Source organism: Podarcis gaigeae (assembly GCF_964106915.1).
Source record: "Podarcis gaigeae genome assembly, chromosome: 12".
Classification (NCBI taxonomy): Eukaryota; Metazoa; Chordata; class Lepidosauria; order Squamata; family Lacertidae; genus Podarcis; species Podarcis gaigeae.
The window spans coordinates 22,268,074-22,290,861 of NC_139688.1; the positions used below are offsets into that span (position 1 = coordinate 22,268,074).

General features: G+C 42.8%; 2 protein-coding genes across 45 annotated transcripts in view; one reads left to right on the forward strand and one right to left on the reverse strand.

The window, feature by feature from the left end:
* Window positions 1–11,498, forward strand: part of ARHGAP21 (Rho GTPase activating protein 21) — a 111,539-nt gene extending 100,041 nt beyond the window's left edge. For all 8 annotated transcript variants that reach the window (XM_083704555.1, XM_083704557.1, XM_083704558.1 and 5 more), the window contains 9 exons: window positions 114–269; window positions 357–435; window positions 3,440–3,513; window positions 3,603–3,692; window positions 5,080–5,205; window positions 5,397–5,438; window positions 5,821–5,926; window positions 7,793–7,824; window positions 8,884–11,498. In XM_083704555.1, coding sequence (XP_083560681.1) covers window positions 114–269; window positions 357–435; window positions 3,440–3,513; window positions 3,603–3,692; window positions 5,080–5,205; window positions 5,397–5,438; window positions 5,821–5,926; window positions 7,793–7,824; window positions 8,884–10,605 — 2,427 coding nt within the window. In that variant the 3' untranslated portion in view covers window positions 10,606–11,498. The remainder of the gene's footprint in view (window positions 1–113; window positions 270–356; window positions 436–3,439; window positions 3,514–3,602; window positions 3,693–5,079; window positions 5,206–5,396; window positions 5,439–5,820; window positions 5,927–7,792; window positions 7,825–8,883) is intronic.
* A 5,649-nt stretch (window positions 11,499–17,147) lies between these two features.
* KIAA1217 overlaps window positions 17,148–22,788 on the reverse strand; it is a 363,096-nt gene continuing 357,455 nt past the window's right edge. For 33 of the 37 annotated variants that reach the window (XM_083704568.1, XM_083704576.1, XM_083704593.1 and 30 more), the window contains 3 exons: window positions 19,455–21,002; window positions 18,816–18,941; window positions 17,148–18,092 (listed from right to left, as the gene is read on the reverse strand). In XM_083704568.1, the coding sequence (XP_083560694.1) occupies window positions 17,565–18,092; window positions 18,816–18,941; window positions 19,455–21,002 (2,202 nt within the window). In that variant the 3' untranslated portion in view covers window positions 17,148–17,564. Of the gene's footprint in view, window positions 18,093–18,653; window positions 18,942–19,454; window positions 21,003–22,788 lie in introns of those variants that run through there. The other 4 variants (XM_083704563.1, XR_014556563.1, XR_014556564.1 and 1 more) reach the window with 4 other exon arrangements.

Consider the following 22,788-nt stretch of genomic DNA (forward strand, 5'->3'; position numbering starts at 1 on the left):
TACATTTTGCTTTGAAAATGTGTCTTCACAAAACATTATGGGGAAGAAGTAGTAAATCTCTCTCTCTCTCTCTCTCTCTCTCTCTCTCTCTCTCTCTCTCTCTGATTTTTCAGTATATTCCACTAATAGTTGATATATGCTGCAAACTTGTTGAAGAAAGAGGCCTTGAGTATACCGGTATTTATAGGGTTCCTGGGAATAATGCTGCTATCTCAAGCATGCAAGAGGAGCTCAACAAAGGGATGACTGACATCGACGTTCAAGATGATGTGAGTGATGCCATGTGTATTTCTGCCTCTATAAAGTTTTCAGTTAACTATAGGCTAACAAGAATGCTCTTGTTTCTCAATTCTTAGAAATGGAGAGACTTGAATGTCATAAGTAGTTTACTGAAATCCTTCTTCAGAAAGCTTCCAGAACCCCTCTTCACTAATGGTGAGTTTTCTCTTCCAATCAAAATGGCCTTTTTAAAATAAAAGCCGTGTTGTAAATTCCTTATGGTAGATTAAACCAAATAACTGTTGTGATAATTTCTAAAGAGTGTCCTTCTGCCTGTTACACTACTGAATATATAGTCTTGTTGCTTGATGAACTATTTTTCTTCCTTCCTTTTCCACTTATCCCAAGGCATGAATTCGGCCATTAAACATTGCTCTCATTCATTTCAGTGTTCCTTAACCCCAACCACCTTCATTTACCAGTTTCTAGAAGGAATTTAAGACAGGGAATGGGACCAATAACTCAGCTTTGGATGCAGAAGGTCCCAGGGTCAGTCCTGACACCTGCAGCAAAAAGGAGCAGGTAGAAGGCGATGGGAAAGTCTTTCCTCTGCCTGAGAATCCTGAAGAGCTGCTGCTGTTTGGATCCATTGCTCTGTGTCCGCTTCTCTGGAGCAGCAGAAAACAACCTTTCTCCCTCCTCTATGTGACATCCTTTTATATATTTGAACATGGCTACCATATCACCCCTTAATCTCCTCTTCTGTATTTGGGTGGGCTGGTCACAAGGAGTCATGCAGGCAGGTCACAAGTTGTTGCTCACAAATAACGTGCTCAGAACTTGTTGCTGTTTCTGCAGTTGTTGCCTTTTAGAAGCCCTGCTCCTGTGCCTTTTGAGAGCAGCTTGAGATAGAAATTGAGCCAAGGCTTCACCACCTGCAGTTTGTGTGTGCCAGGTTCCATGAAAAAGGTGGTTAAAGTAGCTGTTAAAGGTGGAGTTATAGAGCTCTTGGACGTTATGGTTTATATTAGATAATTAGATCCATTTCAGTCCGGTGTCCGTCCTGGTTTTGGGACAGAGACGGCTCTGGTTGCCCTAACAGATGATCTCCGTAGACAACTGAATCGAGGCGGGTCAGTACTGCTGATCCTTTTAGATTTGTCAGCAGCCTTTGACATGGTCGATCATGATCTTCTGGACCATCACCTCGCAGACGTGGGGATACAGGGCATAGCCCGTAACTGGTTGTGCTCTTTTATCTCTGGTCAGGGACAGAGGGTGGCACTAGGGAGGGAAGTGTCGTCGCGCCACTCCTTGGTGTGTGGAGTGCCGCAGGGCGCAATTCTCTCCCCGATGTTTTTTAACATCTTTATGCGCCCCCTTGCCCAGATTATCCGGAGCTTTGAGCTGGGCTGTCACCAATATGCTGATGACACTCAGCTCTATCTGAGATGGATGGCCACACCGACTCGGCCCCGAACACACTGACCAGATGCTTGGAAGCTGTGGCTGGATGGTTTCGTGGGAGCCGATTGAAACTAAATCCTTCGAAGACAGAGGTCCTATGGCTAGGTCGGGATGGCATGGGGATGAGGGACCAACTCCCTTCTCTTGCGGGGGCCCAATTAGTGCCATTGCCTTCCATTAAGAGTTTGGGTGTAATCCTTGACGCCTCCGTTTCCATGGAGGCGCAAGTTACAGCAACAGCCAAGGCGACATTTTTCCACCTTCGCCGCATCAAGCAGTTGGTCCCTTACTTTTCCCGCTCCAACCTGGCCATGGTGATCCATGCGACGGTCATCTCCAGGCTTGGCTACTGTAATTAGCTCTATGCGGGGCTGCCCTTGAAGCTGTCCCAGAAACTCCAGCGTGTACAGAATGCTACAGCGAGGCTCCTCACGGGGTCTCTGCCATGGGAGCATATTCACCTAGTGCTTTTCAAGCTGCACTGGCTCCCGGTGGAATACAGGGTCAGATTTAAGGTGCTGCTTTTGACCTTTAAAGCCCTTCACGGCCTAGGACCCTCGTACCTACGGGACCGCCTCTCCTGGTATGCCCCACGGAGAGCCTCAACGTCCATAAATAACACCCTAGTGGTCCCAGGCCCTAAGGAAGTTAGATTGGCTTCAACCAGAGCCAGGGCCTTTTCAACTCTGGCTCCGGCCTGGTGGAACGCTCTGTCTCATGAGACTAGGGCCCTGCAGGATCTGATTTCTTTCCGCAGAGCCTGTAAGACAGAGTTGTTCCGCCTGGCCTTTGGCTTGGAGCCAATTTGATTCCCTCTCTCCCTCTCTTTCTTTTTTCTTTTCCTTCTCCTCCTGCGATGAGGCTACATTTTAATATTTTAATGTTCCATTATTTTAATGTTGTATTTTATTTTTGTTTTTAAGTTGTAATCATTCATCTTGTTTTTATTATTGCTTGTAAGCCGCTCTGAGCCCGGCCTTGGCTGGGGAGGGCGGGGTATAAATTAAAATTATTATTATTATTATTATTATTATTATTATTATTATTATATTAATATATAGTCTTTTGCAAAAAAATATGTGCATGTCTGAGAAAAATCTAAATTTGAGTTGCTAGTCGCCTGACGTTGGTCAATGAATCACTTAAGTAAAATCTATACTTTGATTTCAGTTTGGGAAACTGTTGTATTTTACTCTTTTCAAAAAGAAAGAGGGGAGATTGAAATCAACAAATGCTGGAATAAGTTTGGACTTGGTTGTTTAATAACAAACCCCCCTAGACAAATCTTTCCTTATTTGAAAGTGGATAGTTACAGTATCTAGATGATCTGAAATTTATCCTAACATTGTCAGATGTAGTTTTATTCAGGCAGACTCTGTACATTCATTATGGTTTTGTCCAAATGGAATAGTTTCAGATAAAGTACAAATGAATGACAGGGTATAATTTTAAGCCTCATTTAATCACTGTTTGATAGAAATGTGTGATTTTTTTACAATTAAAATTCACATCATGTCATTAGAACATCTTATGGAGTTAAATTATAGCCTATATAATATGTTTTTGTTGAATTTCTAGTAGACAGGATACAGGGACTCAGGCAGGCTGAATCATCTGCTTGCTTTATGATGAATTTATAATGTGTATTCCACTCCTTTGCTTAAGTCATGTTGCATTCCTTTTCTTTTCCTAATAAAAAATCTGTTAGATTGTATATGATGTCCTGCAATAAAATAAAATTTTCTCTCTTCAGACAAATATGCAGATTTCATAGATGCCAATAGAAAAGTAGATCCTGTGGAACGACTAAAAACACTAAAAAGGCTGGTATGCTGATTTTATATACTCACTTAGGCAAATTATTTGTGGTTATGTATGATTTTTTTAAAGCTGTGTGATATAATCATGTGTTTCAGATCCGTGATTTACCTGAACACCATTATGAAACACTCAAATTTCTCTCTGCACATTTGAAAACGGTGGCAGAAAACTCGGAGAAGAACAAGGTAGCTGGATTATGTGTTCAGAGGGTTTATATTCAGGATTATTGGGGTTCAGGGGTTTGGTTTTGTTTATCAAGTCATAATGACAGCACTCTGGTTTTCATGATATTAAACATAGTCCAGACCATTTGGGCCCTCGCTTCTTTTTGAACCTGTGTTCACGTTTTCCACTTGGCGAGTTTTAAGCCATGGTGTGAGCGTGGGGAAAACCTGTGAAAAGCAGCTGAAGAAGCATAAAGGGACTTTGAAAAACTCATGAGCTGCTGTAAAATAGTGGCCAGCCCAACTCTTAGTGAGCTGCTTTCCAGTTGAAGTTTGGGAGAGAAGAAGGCAATTCCAAGGCTGAGATGAGGGGGGTGGGGATGGGGAAGTGTTGTGTTGAACCAGAGATGTTTTGCTTTCTTTCTCCAAAGTGGTGAACTCAGGTCCACAGCAGTGTTTCTTTCCCTCCAGCTAAACTGCATCTAGAGCTAATGGGCAGAGGATGGATGGGAAGCCCCCAGGTGGAGTTGCTGCTGCATGGTGTGCTGGCTAGGAAACCCCTAGGAATGAGCAGAGGGCTGCAAGATTAAGACCTTTTCCAGGAGAAATGTACCTTTTAGATTCAGTCGGGAGCAGCTACAACTCACTGGTTAGCTTGCAGAACAGAAGCTGCCTAGGAATGTTGTGTGTGCAGCATTGGCTTAGAGCCTCAGAACTTCTTAGGGGAGCAACGCTGAGCTCTGCCTCTTTTGCTTGGGAGGCCGCTGAGAAGGAAGGGTAGGATTCATTTGCGGTTCTTTACGTCCTGAAGAATCATAGAATTGTGGAGTTTCAAGAGACCCCGAGGGGTCATCTAGCTCAACCCCCTGCAATACAGGAATCTCAACACAAGGTGGCCACCCAACCTCAGCATACACCCAGTATGATTAGAAAATGGTGTGCTAAATGGAGCCATGTTTTGGACACTTCTCAGCATTGGGGTTGGAGGGCGGGAGGTTGCCAAGGGTTGCTATGCCATTCTTTCATCTGCAGAGTGAACAGCTAAAAATCACTAGTAAAATCTGCCTTTTTGTCAGAAAAAAACCATAAACGGGGCCCTGCTGGATTAAACAAAGTATTTGCCTATCCCAGCATCCTTTTCCCCACAGTGACTCACCAGACCAGATGCCTTTTGGAAGCCGACAGCAATGCATGCAGTAGCGCTCCCCTGCTCAGGTCTCCCAGGAACTCTTCTATAGAGGCACATTGCTTCTTATACTGGAGATAATACCATGCCTATTAGCCATCGATAGCCCTATCCTCTATAAATTCATCTAAAGTCAGTCTTTGCTTTTATAGAGGATGTGAAAGTATGGAACTGCATTCCCTTCTGCAAACGAGTAAATCACATTTGTTTTCTTATTGTCAGATGGAACCAAGAAACCTGGCGATTGTATTTGGTCCAACTCTTGTGAGATCATCTGAAGACAACATGACACACATGGTTACCCATATGCCAGATCAATACAAAATTGTAGAAACACTTATCCAAAAAGTAAGTGAGTTTATTTTGCTGTCCCAGGAAAAATTATGCAGGCAGAGCTGCTCGCTTTAGCTAGACTGGGTTTGATTCTGATTCTTCTTTTTTGATCTGCTCAATCCTCCTTTCCTTGTATTTCGGCATCGTCCACATTTTCATGATTTCACTTTTGTGGGATTTTTCACTTCTTTTATTTTAAATTGTAGCATGACTGGTTTTTCGCAGAAGATGATGCTGAAGAGCCCCTTGTAAGTACTGACCCTTAACTATTTGGATTCTGCCTCTCTTAATTTAGGCCCAACAGTAAAGTATCTCTGCAACGAGCACATACTCTCCATATGTGTGAAACTTGCTCATCACAAGCAACTTTCTACCCCTCTACTACCGTGCAGTAATGAAAATAGCAGATAATGTGCCACTGACTGTGAAGTTGTCTCAAATAGAATAGTTCCCCCTCTCCATTTCCCTCTGTTTTGGGGGCATGCCCCCCCTAAAGTTTTACGGAAATGTTAGATTTATTCAGGAATTGGTTCTTAGGTGAATAATTGCAGTTTACTAAATACTGTTGAATCGTGATGAAGCCTCTAACTTTGACACAATGATGAAGAGATCTTTGTTTATTAACTGTAGACAGCAGTTCAGGAGGAAAACACAGTAGAATCTCAGCCAGTGCCAAACATAGATCATTTACTCACCAACATTGGAAGGACGGGAGTATCTCCTGGAGACGTATCAGGTAACTCTTGCCTGGACAGTGTTAGTCTGTAGGCTAGAAAACTCTCTTCTAATGATTTGTTATAATCTTCTATTTCCTTTTATTTGCTAATCACTTGATTTCCCCCCCAAACTAAATGATTGAAAGTGTTTTGTTTAAAGGAGAACAATGGTTAGGCATGTTGCATGCATGTTCTATGTTCGGGATGCATTCTTGGACAACCGAATTGTAATTCTTAGACCATGAGAACTATGCATGCTCACGATTGTGTCATTAACCATGGTTTTTCGTGTAATTCTTACCACGAGGTGAACAGGATTCCTGCTAGTGTGTAAGTGGTCGATGGTATGGCAGAAAGCTTTAGCTTCCACGTTCTGTTCAAATTGCACTGATTTGCAAAGTCAGGAAGGCTTAAAGTTCATTTTGTTTGAAAACTAACCACAATTTTTCCCTAAGTATTTTGTAATAGGGTATGTTTCATATTTTGCTAAACAAGTTGCTTCTATTTAATGACTGCCACCTTATTATTCTGCTAAGTACTACTACTGTTGCAAAACATTTACTCTCTTGGTGACGTTTTCCCACACTGCCACCATAACTGTTTCACTAACCAAGCATGTTGTTGATCACAAATGTTATCCCTTTGTTTCTAGTTTGTGTTTTAGTCCGTAGAAGACTTTTTTCAGCATTTTATTGAAACAGTCCCTCTATCCTGATGTTGAAACAGGAGAAGTGGGAGGAGTCTATCACACGGTGATGTCACTAGTGGACTCTGTGATGTCACTTATGGACAGCTGGAACTGTAGGAAGAAGGAGGACTGTTGCCCACATTGTAGCTGCCTTGTCTGCAGAAACCCCCGTTTCTTGTAAATGCACAAAGAATTAGTTGATCTGTACTGTAAATTTTTTTCTTTTAAAGAGTATTTGAACAGATCAGTGCTACTTTTTAAAAGTGTTTCTGCTGTTTCTTGTTATTTCTGAAGCAGACCCTGAGGAGAAATAGCATGGTATGGTCCACCAGTCTTTCTAGTCATTAGCCATGTGTCAGAAGGGGCATGGCATGGGGCTCAGCTCATTAATTCTGAGGTTGGGGTGGGGACCCCCTGAGAGTTTGGAGAATGGCAAAGTCAAACATCGTTTGGTCACTGTGCTAGCCCCTCCTTATCCCCTTTATAGCTGTTTAACCTCTGTCCTCGTTTTCTGCCAGACAGTAAAATTATGGTGTCCATTTTTCCATTTCATAATAGCGCTTCTTTTTTGAGACGAGTACAAAACTGATAGCTGTGGAAATCTAGCTAGCGACAATTTGAAATTTCCTTAATGTGTAGCTCAGAGGAGCACCTGAAAATGAAACTGGGGCGTCTTCACATGTAAACCCCAGTGCAAACAGTTTGGCAGCATACAAACATGACTTGCCAAAAAGAACATTTGAGAATTGTTTCAGAAGGTAGCCAAAGGCTCTTTAAAAAAAATAAAAAATAAAATTGTGCATGTTATTTACAGGAGCGTACAGAGTACAATCCTGAAAAGGTCTCTCAGCTGCGGTTTTGCAGGGCTGTGTATTAGGACATTGAATAAATATTAGTATTTCTGTTCTGCTTTATTTAGAAGAACTTGGCTCCTTTGCCATTTCTGTCATTTGAGCTGATTCTGCCTACAACTCACGGCATCCTTTCATGGCGGTGGCTTTCTGTGGTGCAGCTTGCATCTTTGTGAGCTCTTCTTATCCACTTTGTTCTGATTATTTATTTATTTTGTTACTTGTTTGCTCTCACATTTTGTTCTGTGCTTGTCTTCTTTCATACGTCCGGCATTGTCTATAGAGTGAGATCAAGCTCTGTGCGGTGATACTAAAGTGCTCTCTTTTGACTTTCTCTCTCTCAACAGATTCAGCTACTAGTGACTCTGCAAAATCTAAGGTAAATCATTGCACTTTTAAATTTTCTTCTAGCTAAATATTTATCTGCTGTGTTACTTGCATACAGATGTGGGGAAGTCGACCAATGCCACACTCCTGGTATTTTAATGCATTTCAGTGGAATCCTATTCAGACGCAAGTCTGATTAAATTCAGTGGGTCTTTCTCCCGGGTGAGTAGGGTGAAGATTTGCAGTTATAATCTTCTAAAGGTCAAATCCACAAAAGGATTGAAAGCCTTTCATTGTAAATATAGATTATATTGCAAAAGGCACTGGCAGCACCACTGGTGCAAGAAGAATAGTGTAATAAACGGAGCACTATACTGTACTGAAATTAAAGGGTGTTGAGTGCATTCAGGAAACTATATGTAATATAGTTAATGATAAGGTCTCTGCCATGGGTGTCCATTTTCTGTTTTTTTTTAATATTATGATTATTATTATATTGTTTTCATGTGTTTTAGCATATTTTGTACATCACCCTGAACTATATATGGAAGGATAATAATAAATAACGACAGTAATAATAAAATATTTTGAAATTGCAGTTGTGAAATAGCATTAGAAATAGTGTTACTGTTTGGATATTGCATACATAATATCCTGACTTTCAAAATACATTTTAACGATCATCTTTATCTATTCTGACAACTTTTGGGGAGGGAAATATCTTCAACTGAGCAGATCCTAGTAGAACTCAGTAGGAGAAGGCTCTTCAGCCCACACTTCCTTCCTTCTGATATTCTTCCTTATGTTCTCTCTGGGTAGTTTATTCCTAAGACAAAGGGAGCCATTTCAGACCAGGTGACTGTAGATCTGTGTTTATTATGTAATTGGTGAATTTATTAAAGAAGTCATCTGACCCATTCCCATTCAGTGACAATGGTCGAGCTTTCTCACCTTGCCCATTTAAAGTAAGAGTCCAAAAATGCTTCTTTAGGTGACACACATTTTAAATGTAAGTTTTTATTGTGTCAAACAAAACATGGGTTTCTGTTTTCTAACCTCTGACAACAATTATGATGGTATTATGTTTTGTTTACTTGTCTGCCCCATATAGGGTTCTTGGGGATCTGGAAAGGACCAGTATAGCAGAGAACTGCTTAAGTCCTCCATCTTTGCAGCAGCCAGTCGCAAGCGGAAAAAAACAAAAGAGAAACCGCAACCCAGCAGCTCCGAAGATGAGTTAGATAATGTGTTTTTCAAGAGGGAGCAAGGGGAGCACTTTTGCGGCAGCTCGGCAAAAGATAACCCACCTAAAGAGGAACCGGAGAAGGAAATGGCAGGGAGAAACGCGAGAACGGTAGCTCCAAAGGAAAAAGAGAGCAGTGTTAAGAAGCCTTCTGTGGCAGCCAAGGGGGAGGCTGCGTTGCCAAGGAAAGAGTGTGGGCCCTCGGAAGACCCTACAACACCTTACCACCAAAAATACATGAGATCGCCAAATCTCAGCTTCCGGCTAAGTACCCAGAGAGATTGTGCAAAACCACCTGTTTGTCAAGCCTCTTCTCAACTGGAAGAAACCGTCTCTGACTCAGGCACGATGCTTAGCACTTCTTCACAGGCTTCTCTGCACAGATTCTCCTGCAAAAAGTTGGCCAACCCTAGTGAGTTTTTAGCAGCTGATGTCAGCTCCATCACTTCTGATTACTCCACAACTTCATCTACCACGTACCTAGCTGGTTTGGATTCCACCATGCTAAGCCCCGAGGTGCAGTCCGTTGCGGAGAGTAAAGGAGAGGAGGCTGACGATGAGAGAAGTGAGCTGATCAGTGAAGGTCGCCCTGTGGAATCAGACAGCGAGAGCGACTTCCCCGTTTTTGCCACGAGCTCTGCAGTGGAAAGGCTGTTCAGGGGGAAGGCACAAGACGTGGCAAAGGGCAGCCGGAGGAACTCTGAAGAAAGCGAAGTCAGTTGCACTGAGGGAAGTTCAACGCCCAAGCTGGACAACCGCAGACTGTTTAGCTCACACAAACTTATCGAATGTGATACGCTATCCCGGAAGAAATCAGCCCGGCACAAGACGGACAGTGAAGGCTCCGGAGATGCCAAGTGTGAGAAGGAGTCGCCAGCGGTGTCCAAAATGTTTGACATCATGAAGAAAGGAAAGTCAACCAGCAGCTTAGCTGCGTCGGCTAGAAGTGAGCCTGAAAAGCAGGAGCCAACATGGAGACTCAAGATCACAGACAGGTTAAAACTGCGGCTCAAGTCGTCCGCAGATGATATGTTTGGAGTAGGCAGTCAGAAATCGAACTCCGCAGAGACCGCCAAGAGAAAGAACATCAGGCGAAGGCACACTTTGGGAGGCCAGAGAGATTTTGCTGAAATAAGTGTTCTGAATTCTTGGAAAGTCCAAGAGAAAAATCCCAACAGGGAGAAAGATGCTTCAGCCGTGAACCGGCTGAAGCCCAAATGCCCAGCACAGGACCTCTCCATTTCAGACTGGCTTGCACGAGAGCGTCTACGCACTAGCACAACCGACCTTAGCGTGGGGGAAAGCGGAGAGCCCAAGCGGGAGAACACTAGCAGAGTAGCAGATTCGTCAAAGACAGACCTCTCTTCGTCTGCAGAGATGTGGGCAGAGGAAGGTGACTCTTCTTCTAGCAGTAGTTTGACTCTGGTTCCTCGAACACCAGTGTCAGGATCGCTGCAGCCACTAGACCATGTTAATGGAGAAAGCTACCAGAATATGAACAAAAGCAACTTCAGCCCAGCAGTTGATGCCCACCCTCATAAATTATCTGGGACCCAGGTGGTTAGATCTCGATTCTACCAGTATCTTTGAAATGGAGAGAGAAATTCAGATGTCCACTACAGCAATTCAATTAGCAGCTTCTCTTTTAACACTTTCCCAGTTTTTCTGTATGTGTTTATTTCCCCCTGTATGATGTTACTTTGCAGCTCTCAAAGGAGGTTTGTTTCATCCATATGCGCTGTGGAAAAGGTCTTTATGGTGCATTAATACAGCCACAATATTGGGTGGGAGGGTAGAGTCTAAAATATATATAAATAAATAAATATATATATATAAATATATAAAAATAAATTTATTTTAAATAAAAGTATATTTGATTGCTGCATACACATGTGGAACAAAGCATCTAATGCAACATGTTATGTAATGTGTACATGTTTTTTATGACTGACAACTGGCATTAGTATGCAGGAAAAAAATGTTCTTTTGGCTTTAGTCACTAACAAGTGCCTCATCAAAAAAAAAAAGTTCATTTGGTTTGTTAGGGTGCCATAATAATTGTTAAATTAGAGAATGTTAATATAAACAACAAATGAATACATTTTACTGGTAAGAAGTTTCATGACATTTTACAAATTTTAACACAGGTGGGTACAGAGCTTCCATTCCTTAGGCATTCCAGTTGGATTTCTGAGTTTTATATTCCAGTTTTAATACAGTTTTTGAGTTTTATGTGACTTGAATTTTTAATCTTTCTGTAAAATAAGTAACTTAAATGTATATACTCCATCTGTATCTTTTCCTCAGATACCAGATTTGATATAAATGTTGTAACATAGGCGTGTAGATAGTGGATCCTGGATGGAACTGGTTTCTTTTATTGAGAATATAATTCTGCATGAAGACTTTAATGAATCCAAATCTGTATCATGCCTGTGTGCATACCCGCTTAAAACACTGGAAATAAAATTGTTTTGATGGTTCTTTGCATGGACTGACTTTCCTTAAAGCGGGAAGAATGAAAAATGTCAAGTTCATATCATCTAGGTTCACTGACTATACCCACCCAGTATGAGAAAATGAAAAGTGTTGCCAAAAAGGTCCATGGTGTAGGAAATGGTTATTAAAATAACAGATGAATGCTTTGAACAGGGCTTGTTTGTGAATTTTATTTAGGGATGGGGCTGATGGTTTAACATGGATTAATTGTTTTGCAGCCCACTCTTATTGTCATATTGTTCTTGCAAACAGAAGCCTCTACTGAGAATCGCTTTGGATATATCAAAGACCTTGTGCAGGTTTAATGAGCATCTGTTTTGTTTGGTTGGGATTGTAAGGACTTCCAAGCTCTGCCGCATGTTACTTTGGGGATTTTGGGTGAGGTATGCCCTACTGTGAGGGTGGATGGTGTTGGAGGAGATAATGTCAAAAGTGCCACTGGGCAGGTGGAATCAGGGCAGATTCCCATGTTGAAATGATAAACATGTTTGCAAGACAGAGGATGGTGTTTCTTGCAGTCTTATGGTCTGGGGTCTCGAGTCTTAAAGGCCTTACCATAGATTCTCTTCTGTGGCTCTGAACTGAGGTGTTAGTCTCAAACTTGGAGGCATCTCAGACCCCCCTCCCCAAATCACTAATCAGGTAACAGGAGTATGGCATGGTGGACATTTATTCTGGATTAATTAACACAGCACAAAGGCTGTAAGATATGAAAGCAAACCCCTTGGTCACCTCACTGTTCAAACCTCCATGGAAATTTCAGTTCCATTAGTAGGAAGCCATTGCAAGGACATTTTTCTTCAGCGCACCTCCTCCAGTACAGAGTACTGCAAGAAAATAAGGACTGGTTCACGTATGCATTCAGTTTTCACCTTGAGGTTGCTGTGATGTAAAAAATGCCAACTTGCATGAGCAGCAACTTGACATAAATCCGTTGCTACATGCTATAAGGCTGTATTTTCAAGCATCCATGATAAACACTGTGCTATTAGTTTTCAGGGACAGGATCCCGATTAATTCAAGAGCTGTGGAGTGGATGAGGTGGTTATTTATGTATGTGTATGTATGTAGAAATTTATACCTTCAGAGCAGCTGGTTGACAGAAGACGGAGACACTCATGGACAAGTGCCACAAGTGTTTTTGGTAGCTGCAGACCAACACCATTGTGTTGCATATTGGGGCCAATTCACACAATGGTAGCAGGGTGCTTCGTTTCTATGTAAGCTGATGGAACTTGTGGAAAAGAGCTAATAGAAGTAGTTTCAGTAGCCTGCAGTTCAACACATTTTAGAGCTGTTTGCAGTGAGTCATAATGTGCGCCCATACAACTTTGATCTACGGGCTGTGCTCTCCTATTGAAATGTGCTAGGCCAAGGTTTAAAAGAGTTTGTTCCCATTTTGTGGATTGAGTTCCCTATGGAGATCAGTCAGGTACTGATGATGAGGTGCTTTCATAGACAGTTAAAAGACCTTTCTGCTTACCTTGGTTTTTGCTGACTGTATGCAGTTCTCTTTTGGTTCTGGAAGCTGTAGTTGTTGAAATTATGACTCTCTTGATATTTGGAATGCTGGTTTAAATGATTTTATGTATATTGTGAGTTGCATTGCAATTCATAAATGTATAGGTGGAAAGCAGTATGTAAATAAGCTTCTTTGTACAAACTTGCTTGTATTCAGTCCAGATTGGAGTGAGGGTGGGATATGGAGAGAAACAGTCCACTGTACCCCTAAGAGTTTTGTTAATGAACCCTCATTTTAATTTCGTTACAAAGTGATACAGCTTCAGACTTTTATCTCTGATGCTTTATACACCGTGTATATTCGTAATTATTTATGATTCTGTATGTGCACACCTTCCTTGTTAGACTTTCTCTTTGGTGTTTTATAATCAGCTGCCTTTCACTGTCACATCTGGGGCCAGCCCTAACGTTAGGCAGAAGATTTTGAGTGTCAGGAGATTTCCAGTGTCATCTCAAAACTCAATGTATCCAAGTCCCACTTTATCATACAGTTGAGCAGATAAAAAGGCTTCTTTTTGTCTGTGATTCTTCTGTCCCTTTGTTCCCTGTGTTCCATCCTTTGTCAAGTATTCTTGCGCCCACCATTTCAATGCTGCAAAAATATGGCCTTTATTCTCTGCCCCTTTGGTGGAAACCCTGGTTTGAGTCTGTTGCCTCTTGCAACCTTTTCCACCTCGGAACGGCCCATGTCTCTCTTATCCAAACCACTGCTTCCAAAATGAATTGCCCCCCTTTTCCTTTGATCACAAGACTGGCTTCCTGTCTGCTCCTAGAGCCAATTCAAGCACTTAGTTCTTCCGTTTGATGTCTTCCATGGTCGCTTCCCTGTCCCTGCCCTCTTCTCCATTTGCCATAGAGGACTATGGTCCACTATAGGCACAAGCATCCCTGCCTGTAAAGCCTTCATTCTTACCACTCAGTCACCTTCCTCCACTATCTGAAAATATATTGCTTCCTCCACCCTTTTGGCCTTTAGTGCACGATGCGAGTTGTCTCCCTTGTTAAGAGGCCTCACTAGCATTTTGTGTCGCTGGTCTCATGCTGTAGAAGACACTCTGAGGATTTGGCACGCAGCATTACCTTCAGGCTTCTCTTGAAGAGCAATGTATGCCAATAGGCCTATGCAGTTGTCTAAGGTGTTCTTGATTGCTCAGCCATTTTAATGATTCTTTTGTGGTGTTTTAAATCATGTCTTATGTTTTGCTGTGTACATGTTGTTTTGTGCCACCCTGATACTTTACGATATGGCAGCATATATACTTTATTTCAAACCACTCAACGTCTGCTGTCTCCGTGCAAGCCTTTGGAACACCCCCTGCCCCAGATCTCATGCCCGACTGTAACTGAGTATATGTGACGGAAACACATAGTTTGCCTCTTCATGCCTCTCATGTGCCAAATTTAAGATTGTCAGGTTCTTAAGGGATAAGCCCTCTTAGATTGTAAAGTGTCACACATGCTGATGGCAATTGTTATTAATAATATACCCTGAAATCTGAAAATTCAGGTGCTTATCAGAAGTTGTTTTGGTATTTGCTGTGGCGTTTGGATTTATGCCTACTTTACCCAGAACACAGCAGTTCCAGGTTCACCAAGATTGGTCAAAAGATGGGACACCAGCAATCAGTGCTTTTTTTAAAAAAGAGGCACTGGCATTCTTAAAAATCAAGAGTAAGCCTGAATGTCACCACCATTGCTTTGGGGGGGGGGGCTCTGCCCCTCTCTTAAATCAGAGTTCTCCGAGTTATCCCTGCTCTAGGCCTTCAGCAAATGCGTAAAATGTTCATGTTCAAGGGAGAATTTTGCCCAAGGGCTGCTTGATTTGTGGGTTGATTGTGCTGGCTCTGCTGGCAGAAACATAATTTTGTTTTGTAGCTTTGTGTGTGGATTTTTTAAATGATGCTGAGAGCTGCCTCAAGCATTTGAAGAGGGTAGATATAAATAAAGTTAGTAACACTCTGGAGCATTGAGTGGTTGTGATGCTGAACAACTGGTAATGGTGGAAGTTTCCTAAACTTCTTCCCCCAAATGGTATATGAACTGCCTACCACTCCCCTTTCCACTTTTCTGGTAGCCTTTGTCTACAAGGAGTAATATCAGCTAGTTGGAGATGGGGCTCTCAGAACCTTAAAAAAAATTAAGGAACTTTCTCATGCTGCATCAGCACCTAAGAATCCATCTTCCAAGTGAGCAGAAACTTTTCCTGTAAACTGAAATTGTTTTTCAATCTTACTTTATTCCTATATAGATAATAGATATGGATATTTATTTATGCATGCATGCAGGGGCAAATGTGGCCCATCCACTGGGTGGACTGATATGCAAGAACTTTATGTTTGTGACTTGCTCTTAACAGAGTGTTGTTTTACTTGCTTATGCAGTATGCAGTTGCTAGAGGTGTGTGCTACAAGTATCAACTATATAATTTGGAAAATTTGTTTTTTCACTATATATTTGGACACTTCTTAAGATACTGTAATCAGATTTTGCGTGATGGTTCCTGAGATCAAGGTGGTTTTCTTTTATGTTTCGAAGTCAGCTGGCTGCCATTTTCGATTTAGATGGGAGACCATCCCTTTGTAAACTGCACTAATTTAAAAACTACTGGCTCCTTAAAATTCCTGAACAAGGTCACATAAGAGGCTTCTGTTCACTTACATTTTTGCAGATTGCAGTATTGGGCCAGCACGATAATCTGCCGCACGTTATTATAAAACAAGCAAGACAAGCAGGATGTTGCCTCTATGTTAGTGGCAGCCACCAGTTGGGGATTCTAGGTTGTGGTCAAGCTGCACATGATGTAAAAAACTTAAGGTAATAAGGGAAAATACTGTGGTGTGTGCGTAACACAAAAATTTTGAGACAGGAAGCTGCATTGGACTTTAGCTTCCCATCATGATTTCCTGCAGCAAAATGGCCACTTGTAGACAAGACAAGCTGCCCTGCTGGATCAAGCCATTGGCCCATCTAGTCCAGCATCCTATTCCACCCTCCAACCAGAGGCCTATGGGAAACCCACAGGTAAGACCTGAGTGCAACAACACTCCCCACATGTGATTCACAGCAGCAGGCATTCAAGGCCATCCTGCCACAGGTAGTGTATAGCCTAGTAGCCATTTACGCACTGTCCTCTGTGCATGGCTGGTGCTGGTCCTACCATTAGGCGGGTTTGCCACTGACAAAACGTAACCTGCACATGTAAAACTAGTGCATTTTGGTCAATGCATGAAGTTGCTCACCTTCGTATGTATTTATAGCAAACAGCAGACACAACCCACCACGACTTGAAAGTGCTTATGCCCTTTTCATTCAGTGGGCTAGTATGAAAACTATGAAATAATTGATTAGTGACAAAATCATACCACAACATAAGCATGCAGCCCTTTATTTTTGCAAAGGTTTTTTTTTTTTTTTTTGCTTCTGTATTATAGAGTTGTACAAATAAGATATTTACAAAAAGAACCACTCGCCTTGCCACACAGGTTGCTTTTTGAAACCCATCCCTGCCCACCCACCCCACCCCCCTTAGCAACTCCCAATTGTCCCTCACTGACCTTTTCCCAAAGTGTACTTGAGAACCATGCATAAAATGGACCTTTGGTGTCGAAAACTACTCTTGTCTGTGCCCAGCCGCATACTGTACTTATATTTTATATTTATATATTTATATTTATATATTTATATTATAATATGTACAGAGGTTTTTCCATTATACAGAACAGTACAGAAGTATACACTTTTAAAAAATAATCCACATGGTTGTACTACATGATTTACCCAGGACTCAGTAAAATGGAAAAATGAAGGAAGCAAAAGGGAATCAGCAAATGCCTAAATGTAAAAACAATTTTTTCCCTTGGCATCGCAAATTATTATTAAATATAATCTGAATGGCAGTGCAATAGGTAAAGTTGCCTCCTACCACGTCAGTCTCAGTCTTAACTCTTGTCGCTTGTGCAGAGGAAGGTGTGCAGTATAACTATCAAAATGTACGTTATAACAGTATCAAATGTTTTGGCAAAAAAGATTTCTGAAAGTAACCATGAAGGGTTTTTTTGCTTTTGTTTTTTGACAAAAATAGAAATCTGTAACAAATTTGGATAACACTAAAATAAAAGAAAAATATCTTAGTTTCAGTTTTATAATTTTGCATTATCACACGATGTTTAGTTCTCATACTTAAAAATAGCTTTATACAAAATAACTCGCTTTAATACACTTTATTTTCATGCTCGATGCATTTCTGTGCACTCATACTTCTAGTTCCATTCATACTCCCATTGTACTTTTTGTAACAGTTTCTGGCGGAAGGGAACCCAACCACCCCCACCCTTGCCCTCCCCCCTCTGGCATTTTGACAGCAGTGAATGCATACAAAACTACTTTTTGTATCTCACTTGTAATAACCCAGTATTTAGCACAAGTTTCACATTTCAGCCTGAAACTCTACGCGCTCCTCAGCTGCAATACTAGTGGGCAATGTCGACATCAGCAACTGAGAAGATTTTGTCTGCAACTTGCACTGGCTTTTAAGTTGATTCCTTGGTGACGGAGGAAGATTGGGCGGGTTTGCTGACACTTCCGTTCTGGGACTTGTAGCTGGTGAAGCTGGGTGTGTGGATCGAGCGGATGCTCTTCGAACCTTGACTCAGTGATGGGGGAGAGGAGGAGGAGGAGGAGGAGGAGGGAGAGGAGAAGGAGGATGAGGAAAAGGGAGCTGGAGGAAGAGGGGGTGGCCGGCCATTTTGAGTCTGTATTGAGAATGAAAGAGGATGGTGACCTTTACCTGTGTGAGCGGGACTCTGGAACTTCAAGGAGCCATTGGAGACAGAGGGGATTAGGGAAGCAGAATGAGGAGGGCGACCTGTTGGAGGACTGAGAGGGTTAGTAGAAGGGGCAGAGGCTTTAGTAGGGGGGCTCAGAAGGTTAGTGCTATCACCACTAGAAACAGAGCTACTTTTCCCAGAGGTGGAAGGAAAGGCTGGGATTTTTGAAGCAGACAGGTTAGGGGAAGTGGCCTTACAGTCCCCACCAGCTCTCTTAGCACTTCCATTAGCCTGTAAATAAATAAAGATGGTGGGAGACAATTTAAGTCAACATACACAATAAACAAAAAAAAAGGAGCTGTATGGGAAAATAGGCTTGCAGAAAGGAAGAATGGATATAGAGTCTCTGAAGCTGGCACTAAATCTTGCACCTATGGGCTGGACCTGGGAGGCCTCCCTCCCTCCTTCCTTCCCGCCACCCCTCCCTCAGCTACGGGACAGAAGATGGACAGAGTGGGGGAGAAGTTAACAGGAGAAGAGGGTGGGAAAAGGAGGGCGCCACAAAAACTGGGCTGTTCACCACATTGGCCATGCTTGTAGGGTTGTTAGGTGAGGGTGGAAACGTTTTGGTGGGTGGTTAATAGGCTCTCACTGCGGTCTGTTAAACAGGGAGTTAGTATCGACTGTCATCTGAAATGCTTCAAACAGCATCTGTTCCCGTCGCTGACATTTAGGAAACTGCAGCCGAGTACTGGAACAAAACTCAAAAAAAGCAGGAGATGGTTTACTGCAGACATGCGCAAGCATGAGGGAGGGAGAGAGAGACAATGCTACTATTAAATATTTTCATGCCCCCCCCCCCAATTCCCTGGATTTCCAATTCCAGATTTCAGCGGGAAGACAAAAGTCCATTATTTGGTATCATCCAAGTCGGTCACTTGACTTACACATTTACCAAACACACACAATCCGCTTTCAAGTCCAACCCAAGCTTTGGGTTTAGGGTAAAACTACCTGTCTGTACTGGCGTTGATCCTGTAGCTTGTGCGGTTTGCTTGTTTTGTCTGCGTTGCTTTGCTGTCTACTTTTTGCGGCTGCAGGGATTGGCATCCTGCTGGTCTGTGAAGTGCTGGTTGAACCCTGTGAGGAAGGTTGGGGTGCCAAGGGGAAGGGGAGAGAGATAAGGGAAAGGTGGGGTGAGCATCAGTGCATGGGCAAGGCGGAGGCTCACGCACCATGGCCAAAGCTGCTTTGAGTGAGAAGGCAAAGCCCCCAAGACATGCACGGGAAGCACCAAAAGGATCCACACCACAAGGCACACCACTGGTGTTAATTCCAGGAATCAAAAATGGAGGTCAAAGGCTCAACTACAGATCAACCTACGTTTAACTGGCAGTCCCGGGTATTTTGATTCGCCCACAGCTGACCAAGCTTCCTTTGATTGCCCATCACCAATCAGCAGGAGAGATTTTATTTTATTTAAAATAAAACCACACACAAATCTATTAGCTGTTAGACACCTAATGGATGCACCAAACAAGCCACCCGAAAGGAAGCAAACCAATCAGAAGACACCTCTTGCTTAATGGTGATTATTACGGCAGATTTTGTTTTAGAAAGCAGCTGGAGTTGTGATTTCTCATACTAAAGTACCTTACGTGAAGTTGACGGTATTGAGCAAGGGGGTTCAACATCAGCAATAGTCTCCTCCAGCGCTAGGGATTCTTTTGGTGAGAAAAAGCCCGGGACAGAAGTTCCCTCCGATCGGGCTGGAGCTTCAGAAACTGATTTTGGGCTCATTTCACTAATAGTGCTCTCCAGTTGCTTAATAGTCTGCTCCAGGCTGTCCAGAGTCCTGTACGTGTTCTTTCTAATTTCTTCAGTCCTAGACGTCTGTACAGTTAGGTTTGGCTCCTCCTCCCCTGAAGCGTCATTGGGCCGACTGCTCGGGATTTCAAACCTTTTTGCCTCTTTGTGCTGTTTCACAGTGCCGTCCTCCTCCTCCTCTTCATACACAACCACTTGCAAAGTTTTCTTGCCTGTTTTAGTCCCTGTGCGGATTGCCTGCGTAAGAGCAGCCAGCTGCTTTTTAGGGAATTTAAACTTGAATTTCTTCTTTGTATCGGGAGTGTCCAGCTTTGACTCTGGATGTGGCGCATAAATGTAAGGAGGTTTCCTGAAATCCATCTCGTCTGTTTCCTGCCCTTCAAGGAGTTTGGCTTGAGTTGCTGAATTAGACAGATAGCGTTGTCTGAAGTCCTGCTCAAATCTGCCGCTTGTTGCGTCATCAGCCCCGTGACTCCTATGACTGTTTGCACTGGTAACTCCTATGTTACGGGCACCACGTGTCTCAGGTTCTTGGTCTTCTTCCTCCTCCTCTTCTTCCTCTATCTTCTCTTCTGTCATCATTTTTTCCAGCTCTTCATCACATTCCTCAAATATCGTTGAAAGTCTTTTATAAGCTGATCGGATGTCCATTGGCTCATCAAAAATAATGATTACCGGTTTTTTGTCCATGCAGACCACGGGCTCTTCACTTTCACGGTTCTCTAGCGTCCCTTGTTGGGATGTTGCTTCCTTTCTGGAATCAATGTTCACAGTCTGCACATCTTCTCCCTGCCTGTTGACTATATCGTGGACCTCTCCACTGGACAGAAACTGGACTGCCGTTTTGGTAATCATGAAAGCAATGTTCTCCGATGGTGGGCTTTCATCACTTGGAGAGCTAGTTGGCGACTCTACCTCATCCATACTATTTAAGGTAACATTTCTAGGTGCCTTATGCCTCAGCACAACTTGATTATAGGCCCCAGCAGACATTTCTTGTTCCTCTGGAGACTTAGGAGAAGCCTCCTGAGTGTATGAGTCTGTTTGACTGACAGGAGGTGCCCCTGCACCACTGAGAGGCTCATTCTGGGGCGAACCATGACCAGTCTCTCTAAGTGCAGCATTGGTTGACCTTTGTCTTCCAGTTTCAGCTGCGGGACACTGTGCTTCTTCAGGCCCCGTCTTCCTTTCATTGTCTAACACAATGGAGCAGTTTGTTTTCAGCTTAAGAGAATTGGTTTGTGCATACTCCTTATTCTCCAAAAGCAAATCTTTGCTGAAGGCAGAGTTTTCAGCAATGCTGGGAGCATCCGAGACCATCTCTTCTGTCTGGTGCTTGGGATGGTCACTATCTTTTGTTGCCTCCCCATACACCTAGGGGGAAGAGTTGCATTACTTAGTTACTGAGGGATACAACTTTTTTTTTTAAGGCTGGGACTATTTCCCCCCAATTATTTAGCACATCATCAGATAAAGTACAGATAATGTGAACGGGCCACTTTCTACATCAATGCAGAGCCATTTCCATGGTCTTCAGCGGATTTTTGGACCTCTTCCAGGGGTTTACTCCAAATCTGGTAGAACTTTGTATTACACACAAAACTATGCAGGCAGACAACACGGGTTCTAGAATGAGTCCTTTAAGCAACCCCTCCATAGACTTTACATCCTGTACAACATTTGTGCCATCTTGATAATATTCCTCCCTTTCAACGATTGTTTTGTATGAAACAGAAACCTTTCATTTAGGCTGTTGGACTAAACTTTGTTAGGAAACAATGACCACACCATTAGGACTAGAATGCTGACTGCTAACACTGAAGCCAGTTCTCCAAGCTGGCTAGCTCAGAAAGGCCTCTTCCTCTGGTATAACCATTACATTTGATTAGCGGGTGGGGTTTTTGTTTTTCTCCAGCTGGAGGGCTGCATTCTCCTGTGAGCAACCTTTCAGGGGTCACATCTAAGTAGAAGGTGGGGCAACGGAAGTGACTCTCTTATCTTGGTACAGTAGGTTATGGTCCAGCCACACAAAAGCCAGAGGTTTTTATGTGTACACTCATCCATGGGCATGGTTAGAGTTCAAGGACACATGTCAGCCAGACAGAAGAATTGGAGGAGGGAGTGGAGCAGGGGCAAAGAGGGTCATGGCCTAGGGAGAGCCCCTAGGGCAAGGCAGAGAGGCCCAGCAAGGCATCCCTACAGTAAATAGCTTTCGGAGTTTGTTTATTTAGAAGAGCTACATTTTTCTTTGTAACCCAAGAGGCTCTCAAGAGTGGCTTGCAAAGAAGTCTTGCAAAACAATCACATTCAAACCTGGTATTAGATTAGATGGTGGCAAGAATATTGCTGGTGGTGTTTCCTATCCCTCATCCTCAGTCTCTCCTGATGTTGACCTTAGTACTGAATGTCGCAACTGATACAAAAGTGGATTTTTATGTGCACAGTCAATACCTTATTTTATAGGAATGGAGAAAAGCAAGAGGTCAAAATACTGGGTGTGGTTGAAGAGGCAGCACCCTGGGAAAAGAAGCAGCACCTCCCCTGCGAGGTACAACGGTGTCTGTTTCTGCTGAAAATGGATTAAGTAGGTCTGCTGACACAGCCTATGCATTTTGGCAGCAGAAACTGCTGCAAGGGCTCTTTCCCCCTGCACACACACCCCCGGCTAGCTCCAGCATCTACTTGCAACACTACAACGGTCCTCAGTACTCGTGTGTATTGAGGTGCATTTATGACTCCTGGTTTGCAAAAACAGCTCCAAAAGTGACTGGCTGCGGGGGAGAACGGGACATCTTGCATTTCAAATGCATTCTTGCTAGTTCAGTAAAAAGGTGCTCCCAACTTGTTACTGTGACCAGCAGGGCTACAAAAGGATGTGCAACAATGAGATTTAGAGTCAAAAGAGTAAGCCTGGAAACAGCTGCTTCCATTGGTAGACTACAGTTTTAGTCTATTTGTCACAGAAACAACTTCAAGCAAAATTGTTGCTGGACCACAACAAAAAAGGTATAGTCACATAATTTAAGAATATAGGATTGTCCATCCACATTAGATAACAATCATAGTCCATTGGCAGGATCTGCTACAGGTTTTGGAGTGCTCGTGGGCAAGGCAGCCTCCAGGCTCTGCCCCCCAATAAGTAAGTATAGCAGATCCATGG